Source organism: Peromyscus eremicus, chromosome 12 (genome assembly GCF_949786415.1).
Source record: "Peromyscus eremicus chromosome 12, PerEre_H2_v1, whole genome shotgun sequence".
Lineage (NCBI taxonomy): Eukaryota > Metazoa > Chordata > Mammalia > Rodentia > Cricetidae > Peromyscus > Peromyscus eremicus.
Window position 1 is genome coordinate 9,766,329 of NC_081428.1, and position 9,990 is coordinate 9,776,318.

The 9,990-nt window shown below is 37.7% G+C and overlaps 1 protein-coding gene across 1 annotated transcript; it reads left to right on the forward strand.

Annotated features, from left to right (window-relative positions):
- Window positions 1-297: 297 nt before the first annotated feature.
- Window positions 298-864, forward strand: LOC131922849 (keratin-associated protein 13-1-like). Its single transcript, XM_059277698.1, has one exon. It carries the CDS (start codon window positions 349-351, stop codon window positions 862-864), a length of 516 nt encoding a protein of 171 aa, XP_059133681.1. The 5' UTR covers window positions 298-348.
- The last annotated feature ends 9,126 nt before the right edge of the window (window positions 865-9,990 follow it).

Here is a 9,990-nt window from a genome sequence, read left to right on the forward strand (position 1 = left end):
GTACAGGTAGGTAGCACATAGTAGAGGAAAGGGAAGGGCTTCTATAGTTGTCATGGGGCAGGCATTAATATAAAATAGTCATAGCATTTTGTAGATAGGAGGAGCTCTTTGGCCTTTGTTACAAAACTCATAAATATACTGTGCAGAAAACTATGCAAATATAACTACAATTACAGAGATTACTGAGTTCCACATTTGTAAACCAGGAAGCACACAGATGCATCAAGGATGAGACTGTTGGATACCACACCTGTTGCTGAGAGTATATAAACCCAGCTCTCCACAGCATGACATTCAATCTCAGAATCCTGTCAGATACATCCAGCTGAGCTCACATCTCCTCTCAATATGGCCTACAGCTGCTGCTCTGGAAACTTCTCCAACCGCTCCCTCGGGCACTGCCTGCCCTCCTCACGTTCCTCCTGTGGTTCTTCCTACCCCAGCAACCTGGTCTACACCACTACCAGCTGCTCTCCCAGCACCTGCCAGCTGGGATCCTCTCTGAACACCAGCTGTCAGGAGACCTGTATCGAGCCCATCAGCTGCCAGAGGTCCTGTGTGGTGTCCAGCCCCTGCCAGAAGCCCTGCTACTATCCCAGGAGCTCCACACCTTGCAGTCCCTGCCAGGGGACATATGCTGGGTCTCTGTGCTTTGGATCCAGGAGCTGCCGTTCCCTGGGCTATGGATCTAGAAGCTGCTACTCAGGGGGCTGTGGATCCAGTGGCTTCAGATCTCTGAATTACGGAGTCCATGGCTTTCCTACCAGATATTACAGATCCACTGTCTGTAGCCCACTCTCTTTCCCTTCTAGGGGTTTCTATTCATCTTGTTACCAACCATTCTACGTATCTGGATTCTGTTGACTAGTCTGTTGATTTTCCAATGCCAATACTGAATGCCGATTCTGTAGCAAAATTGTCTTTTCATTTTATCCTTGACAAGTATTGAAATTTTCTTGATTTCCTGCTGCCTTTTTCTTTTCTAACACTCAGATCTGGCTCTGACAAACTAAAAGACTAGGGGAAAGTTCAACTACATTGCTGATAAAATTGATAATTTTTCACTTCTCCAAAAATTGCTCAGTGAAATCATTTTATCTTAATAAATCTTTCTTCCTGTTGCACAATTATGAGTTTAATGTTATTATTTACATCTAATGCATTATGTTTTGGATGTATAAATAGTCCCTAGGGGCTTATCTTTTCTCCACTTGATCTCACACTAAGGCTACCATTTGGGAAGTTTGTGGAACCTTTACAGGGTGAAGTCTAACTGAAAGAATGGGATCTCTTGGGGGAAGACCTTGAGGTTTCTTGCCCTATCTGGCTTCCTGTTCTGTGTATTTCCCTATATCACCAAGATGTGAGCAAGTAGATTCACATGGCTGTTGCTGTGATATTTTCCTGTGGTGAAATGGATCATCAAATCATGGGCCAAAATAAATCTTTCCTTAATGTGTTGCTTTTTTTAAAATCAGACATTTGGTTTAGGCATAAGAAAAAATATACAATGCCTGAATTTTATCATTGATTGTGATTACTTTGGGGTATTAGCTTTGGAAGGCTAAGAATGTCATACTAACTTACTTGGTCTCTGGGTGTGTTTCCTTCTCAATGAAGATATTCCTGAGCACTCTGAGTTTTTACATGAAGATTTTCTCTAACTAAAGTCCCAGAGAACTGATTATCCTCGTTAAATGAGTGACTACAGCATGAATTTTAAAGAGCAGAATGTTTTAGAAACTTGAAGAATACAAAAAAATTTTAAGTTTACTTGGTAAGGCCAATGCGTGGGGGACATTAACAGAGAAGATTAATGTCTCTGTGTTAATTCTCAACTTCAAGAAGTTAGCATGCAGGAGTGTCACTTTTAAAAAATTGTTTAGGCCCCATAGTCCAATTAATATTGTCAATCTGTTAAAATTATTTCCATTTGTATAAGTATGAAGACAACAGATTTAAAAATAACTAGGTTCAGCATGTGTGAAGTTATACCTGGGTTCTTGGCCAATATGTGAATTAAATCTAAGGAAAAACCCTAGACCTTTAATATTATCAAAAATGACACAATGGTCTCTTTAATAAACTTTGAATAATCTGGAATTATACTATCCTTTTTTATCTAGCTTGAATACTTAGAAGAAAGAATTAAAAGACCACATCGAGTATAGCAAAATTACTAGCTTGCTACTATAAGGAATCAATATTCACATCAAACAACATTCACATATTTTACCTATTCTTGTTTTATGAGAGCATTAAACATTCTCTGAAGTTGGGACTGGAGTGCAGAGTATTGGACACCTGTCAAGACTAATCTTATCTGTACATCCCATCCATGTCATCGTGCTACTTCCTCCTTTGCTGGTGCAGTAACTAAGTGTAAACTATGAAATCAATGGCAGCCAGCATCTCTGTATTCTGTGATCTTACTCTGCAGTGGTAAAAGCAGAAAAGAAGAGTTAGGTATAGCTGGAGATTTCTCCAGTCCCACCAGGGCCCACAGCCACTCAGACCCAAGTAAACACAGAGAGACTTATATTGCTTATAAACTGTATGGCTGTGGCAGGCTTCTTGCTATCTAGTTCTTATATATTAAATTAACTCGTTTCTATTAATCTATAAGTTGCCACGTCACTTGTGGCTTACCGGTACTTTACATCTTACTTCTCATGGTGGCGGCTGGCAGCATCTCCTGACTCAGCCTTCCACTTCCCAGAATTCTCCTCTCTGCTTATCCCACCTATACTATACTTCCTGCCTGGCTACTGACCAATCAGTGCTTTATTTGTCAATCAATCAAAGCATCCCAGTTCACATTCACACCCACATTCACAGCATCTCAGTAATTAGGTGAATTTTAAAGATCACAATTAGGGTTATTGCAGTGCTATGCTTGGAACCACACTGTATGTTACTCTGGGTATCCACTAATTCCATCCACCTGGGACATTCTCTCTGATGTCCTTTATTCCACAGCTGACACTTTCCTTCTGCTGTGACTCTCCCCCTTCCCTCCTTCATTACTATTTTTAGCAAATAATCATGATGCTTATATAGTTATAGGGAAAATGTAACAATGAAGTAAGATTGGGGGAAAGAATTTACCACCAATATAAAAGCTGGTATGGAAAATAGTACTCAGTCCTTTGCGTACTGTCTTTAGGTTTCCATGATTTCTATCATCCTTATGTTTATAATCATTACTCAGGATAAATTGTCAGGTTTCCTCTCTCAAAGCACGGGCAGCTGCAAAGTTTGGAGAAAAGCTCTTGAGCTTCCTGACCAGCCTAAGTTTAATCTGTTACTGTCCCAAGAGTTTAGACACAGGTGTGGCTTCTGCATTTCAAAAGGATAGTACAGAGGGCCCATAATAGAGTCTTTGAATTATAATTATTTTATTAGGAAAATATAGAAGGGATATGCATTCAATAAAAATCTCACTTTGAATTTTTTAAATGTTATTAGAATATAGTCATTATACAAAACGAAAGGTTTTATTATGACATATTCACAAACGAACACTGAATTTAAAATCTTGGTCTCCCCATGGGCAAGTGATATGTTGTACAATTCTCCCTTCATGATGTTTTGGAGCACCTACCTTCAATGCTGAGCCAGCTAGGTCATTATAGAGGTTCACAACTTGGGAAGGATGGGAGTGTTGAATGTAATGTGGACCTGTGGTGTTCTTGTTTGTTTTAAGTTTACATTGAGTATATAAGACAGTTGCACCAGTCAGAACACATAGCAGTGTCTGCCACCACAAATTAGACCAAACTAAGTGCCACCAGCGACATAATTATCTTTCAGTTATATAGGACTGAATTCCTAGCATACATCTCATTCACTCTCTATCCCAACAATTAAATACATGACAGCAAACCGTGGTCTGCAAATTTGTAAGTTAATTCCACTTTCTGTAATTAACAGGAGGCCAGCCAACAGTTTTCAGGATTACAGCTAGTCGCTTCTACTCTTCCAGCATCCTCCTAATGCACACTGAGACAACACACACAAGCAAGGCCAAAGACTTTGAACACAGAGGTTCGCAAACAAAGCATTGGCTGCTCACAGTCATAATCAACCGCCAAGGCTAATCATCATCTGTTAACCAACTGGTTTTCTCTGCAGGTTTCCAAGAATTGCTGTGACCAGTTTCCAAAATTCTCTCATGAGTAATTTCCAGGCATTGCTCTTCTGCTGTTTCTGCTTGTCAAGGCTTAGGTCATCAGTGACTACAGAGGGCCACTTTGTCCTCTCCCTCCCTCATGCTGTTACTTTGAACTTCTTGTTAGGTATGCCTTTAAACTATTTATTATTATTATTATTATTATTATTATTATTATTATTATTATACAAATTAGCATTGCTACTCTGAAAATTTCACTCCTGAAAATTTTCAGTGTCACCATGATATCCCTGAACTCAACAGTCATTGGATAAAATACTGTATAAAAATTGTCTTCAGCCTGTATATATAAGGTATATAGAAACATAATTGAATTTCGACTTTAAACCGGGAATTTTCCAAGGTTTCTTATTGTGTATATGTACTGAAATCTGAGAAGTTTTGAAGTCTGAAATGCTTCTGATTCCAAGAATGTTTGGTAAGGTACAACCAAGACATACCATCATTTTCATATCATCATGGGAACTTAACCATTATGTAAAATTTGTCTTATGTAAATGATGTTAGATGTATTTTTTAAATTACATTCATTTGTCTCTCTCTGAAGTGAAGAATAATATTAGGAAAATGTGTAATCTCTATTCTAATCAGACAAAGACTCTACAAGAAAAGACAAGCAAATCATTATAAGAAGTATCCATGAGTATGAAGTTACTGGTGCTGAAAGAGACTACATAAAATGAAATTCTTAAGTCTTAAAAGTTCATATTCAGAAAAAAATTCCATAGATGTAACAGTTAGAATAGAACTGGTTTTAAAGAGTAAGATTTGACAATATTGAAAATTGTATGCATTTGTCTATCAAGATACAGGACCTCACTTAAGACCTTCATTCCCTTATGTTTCTTTCTCAGTGACCCCTGCCCCCATAGGCAGCTACTATGCATTTTTTTCTTTGTGCATAGGAGGCATCTTGAAGGGAAGTCCATGTGGTATGTTTGTGGGTGTGTATACAGGTAAATCTGAAGGACAGGGTTAGACATTGAATATCTTCCCTCTATTTCTCCCCACCTTATTTTTAAAAATGGACTCACTGAAATTCTCTATTTTGATTAGAATGACTGGCCAGGGAGTCACGAATCTCCTTGTCTGTTCCCAGAACTTAGTTTGCCAATGCTTGTAACCATACCCAGTTCTGTATGTGTGTGCTGGAGAACTACCTTGGGTCCTCATGGTTAGGTGACAAGCAACTTACTCACCAAGCCATTTCCCCAGTTACAACTATAATAATTTTAATCAACACTCCAATTCTTCTAGATCTTCATAAAAATCAATCACTTTATCTCCTTTTTCTTCATATTGTTTTACTCGATGTGTGATTGAGTTTTTATGTTTTGTGCATATTTTATTTATTATCATTGTCTTCTGTTCCCTTTCATTAGCTTATACATTTATTGTATTCTATTCTATGTTTATTCTAGCAGCTTTGGTGGTTGCTGAATACACTGAAGATTTTCAGATTGTTTGATAAACCTACAATGAGGATTGACACTTCCAGTGTTTTTGAAGACTAGAGATTTAAGTTTTTCTTGGAGAAACTACTATTTGATAAATGAGTCTACACATTGGGACTGTAAGACAGTCCAAATCTGACTAGCCAAGAGAGTAGATAGAGGGATATGTGAGAAGGCAAAGAAAATTGAATAAATAAGAAGGAAAATTGAACAAAGAAGAAAAAGAGTATTCTATGCTTAGAGAAAAATCATAACTCAGCGGACTTACAGCAAAACAGGTTTCATAATTCGTGGACAGAACTAGTAATGAAGGATCAACAAATACAGAAATCATGAAATTGTGAAATGAATTACTGATTCATCCCTCTGTTCCAATAACACATACAAAAAACCCCCACATAATTACATATCCTCAGTAGACTTTCTGACCTTTACTGAATCTATTGGTTTTACTATCTTTGAAAATAGAAAATATCTCATGAGGTTGGTTTTTTATTTAGTTTGAGACAATGTCTCACCAAGCAGTCCATGCTGGCTTTAAATTCAATATGTAGAAGATGGTCTGGGAATCAAATGATGGATGTGTGCCACCATGGCCAATTGAAATGTTTTACAATATTCTTGCGATTCAGTAGTTATTTACATAAAAAACACTAGTGATATTAAGTGGTATGTTCAGAAAAACAGCAAGTATACTTTAAAGCGTTTTAATTTTTTTCATTATAGACTGATATGTGGATGAACATATTTTCTTGGAAAATCATAAAACATTTGCTCATATGCATTCTCTAGAGCAGCATTAGATGAATCTTGTTTTGAATACTGACTGGCACCGATAAGAAATTTAACAATGTGTTACTGAAGCATGACTAATGGAAAAATGGGAGTTAAGTTCAGGGGGAGTAAAGCTGTTATCTATAATCTCTAATGTGACAAGAATGCACAAATAGGAATTGTGAAATCCCTTGAATAGAAATGACATAGGCAGTTTCCAGGAAATCGAAATCCATGCATTGTTCTCTAGAAGTTACTACAGGTTGGCCAGGAACAGGAGGATTAGCCATTCCTGGAAACACTGTTGCTTGGATAGTAGCAGTTTAAGACCTAAGCCACTGGGTTTGAGATTTGCAGAATTAATAAGCGTGTCTCATGGTAGTGAAGACAGGAGAAAGTTGGAGGCCTGCTAGGGCCAGGATCTATCAGATGTGGAGTTACCTGGTGGCCAGCAAGGCTGCACCTGTCCAAATCTGAGCACCCAGGTTGATGATTGATAAGGATAAACCTATCTTCATCTTGGTGAACTTAAATAATGCTAAACCTTAGAGGCTAAGAACTAAGAGTACATCTCAATAGCATACAAGTTTCTGGTTATATGCAAGACCCTAGATTCCATCCTCAGTACCACTAACTGTAAAATAAAATATATAATATTCCATATTAAAGAGTTGGAATAGCCGGGTGGTGGTAGAATGTGGTGGTATTGTGTTCCCCAAAATATTGTGTACCTTAATAAACTTATCTTGGGTCAGAGAACAGAAAAGCCACAAGATACTTAGGCTAGAAAATGTTAGCACACGCCTTTAATCCTAGCATTCCAGAGACAGAAATCCCTCTGGATCTCTGTGAGTTCAAGGCCGCATTGGAAACAACCAGGCATAGTGACTTTGCCTTTAATCCCAGAAAGCAGCCTTTAATCCCAGGGAGTGGTGGTAGAAAGCAGAAAGGTTTATAAGGTGTGAGGACCAGAAACTGGAAGCATTTGGCTGGTTAAGCATTTGGCTAGCAGCATTTGGCTGGTTAAGCTTTTAGGCTTTGGTGCAACACAGTTCAGCTGAGATTCATTCTGGATGAGGACACAGAAGCATCCAGTCTGAGGAAACAGGACCAACTGAGGAATTGGCAAGATGAGATAGCTGTGGCTTGTTCTGTCTCTCTGATCTACCAGCATTGACCCCAATAACTGGCCTCGGGTTTGATTTTAATAAGACTCTCTAAGATTCATGCTACAGTGGCACATGCCTTTAATCCCAGTACTCCAGAGGCAGAGCCAGGCAGATCTCTGTGAGTTCGAGGCCAGGATGGGCTACAAAGTGAGTTCCAGGAAAGGCACAAAGCTACACAGAGAAACCCTGTCTCAAAAACAAAAGAAAAAACAAACAAAAAAAATAGTTGGAGCAAGGTTGGGGTTAGCTATTTCTCAAGAGACCCTTGTGTGAATAGAATGTCTTATATAATAATAAGATGATGATTTGATTATAATTTATATGATAGTGTGGCATTTAACTACAGTACCAATTGAGATGCTGCATATTTATTGTTCACAGTGCTATAATTACCAGTTACCTATGAGGACTTCATTATGGTACTAAGTAATTACTATTGCATCTACTTCTCCAAAGGAATTTTAGTTTTTTTGACTAGAGTTTTTCCATAGGCCAATGAACCATTCTAATATCTGGTGTAATTTTAACCATCAGTGATGACTCCAATTTAGACAAAATGTATTCCTTAATACTAATGCAGTGTCTTCAAGATCTGTTTGATAATTTTTCACCACAGAATATAGAAACATACACAGATATAACTTAGACCTTTTAATAAACCATACAAGTTAGGAACAAAATAAAATTCAGATCACAGGGAAGTACTTCATGCTGTTATTTCAATTTCTTTTAGGGAAAGTTGAGTAGAATTTTCTGTATTTTTCATATCATTTTGATTCTTTCATATTATTTTTTTTGAGACAGAGTTTCTCTGTGTAGTTTTGGTGCTTGTCCTGGATTTCGCTCTGTAGCCCAGGCTGGCCTCGAACTCACAGAGATCCGCCTGGCTCTGCCTCCCGGGTGCTAGGATTAAAGGCGTGCACCACCACTGCCTGGCCCTTTCATATTTTTCAATGAAAGTGTAGAAACTGTTGTTGTTGTTCAGGGAGATGATGACTGGGAAGAAAATGGGGAAGAGATGGGGGAAGGGAGATGGGCTCAATGATGTAAAGAAAGCCATGTCAAAATGGAACTTAGGAACTAGTATGAATGCTCTTAGCCTTCCTTGTGTCCAAACATAGAAGCTTCTCAATCTCAATGGCCTCATGTATAGTTCAAGATTAACTTTGTGATCCTAAGTCACCTATGTCTGTCATATCTAGTATAATCATTCCTGCACTTTTGTTATATGCACACCTTTTTTTCTTTAGTATGTTTTTCTTTTGTTTTTGAGATAATATAATTATATCACTTCTGCCTTCCTCTTTCTCCTTCCAAACCTTCCCATATATCCCTCTTTGCTCTCTTTCAAATTCATGTCTTATTTCATTAATTTCTGTTACATGTACATATGTATAGGACTATACATATATATTCCTAAATTTAATATCAGTTGTAGCTGGAGAGTTTTCTCTCCAGGTTCCACCAAGCCCCAGCAGTCCGACAGCCCACTTATAAAATAAACACACAGATGCTTATATTATTTAAACTGTTTGGCCTAATGGCTCAGGCTTCTAGCTATCTAGTTTTTACATCTTAAATTAATCCATTTCTATAAATCTATACCTTGCCACATGGCTCGTGGCTTACTGGCATCTTCACATGCTGCTTGTCATGGCAGAGGCTGGCAGTGTCTCCCTCAGCCTTCCTGTTTTCTCAATTCTCCCCTTTGTTAGTCCTGCCTATACTTCCTGCCTGGCTACTAGCCAATCAGTGTTTTATTTATTGACCAATCAGAGCAACAGATTTGACATACAGACCATCCCACAGCACTCAGTCTGTATAAAGTTACTTATATGTATTTTTGAGGGATGATCATTTGGTACTGGATGATCAATCAGTAGTGTTCAGGGCTTATTTGTATTCTGTTGTGGTTTGGTCTTATCTCGCCTTTTGGTCCAATTGGTGATGTTTGATCAATTTCTAAAGATGATTTGAGACTGATGGATGGTATTTGTAGAGGAGTGCACTTGTGGTATAGTAAATTAGGGTAGGATTAATTATAGGCATGTTATCATGAGTGGTGCAATTCAAGTCTGTTTCAATTCCTATGAAACATGGTCTGTATTTGCTCACTGTTGTTTTCTAGTAGAACTTTTAAGTTCCATATTTTTGTTGATATAACCATTTGTGATTCTCAGGAGCATTGTTTATGTGACTGGAGATTGTTGAATTAAATTATCATTAATTTTCAACCAAAATTCTTATATAAAGAATTTACTGGCTTCCTTCTTATATATTATAAAAAAATAATCCACAGGTAATTGTTCAATGCACTCTAAGAACTTATTTATTTTTGTTAGCCAACATCAGATTAACTAAATAAATGGAACTTGAAGCTAATAATAGTTTTTCCCCCTGG

What these genes read in the sequence shown, in the direction of transcription:
- LOC131922849 (XM_059277698.1), top strand. Translation starts at nt 349, where the DNA reads ATGGCCTACAGCTGCTGCTCTGGAAACTTCTCCAACCGCTCCCTCGGG.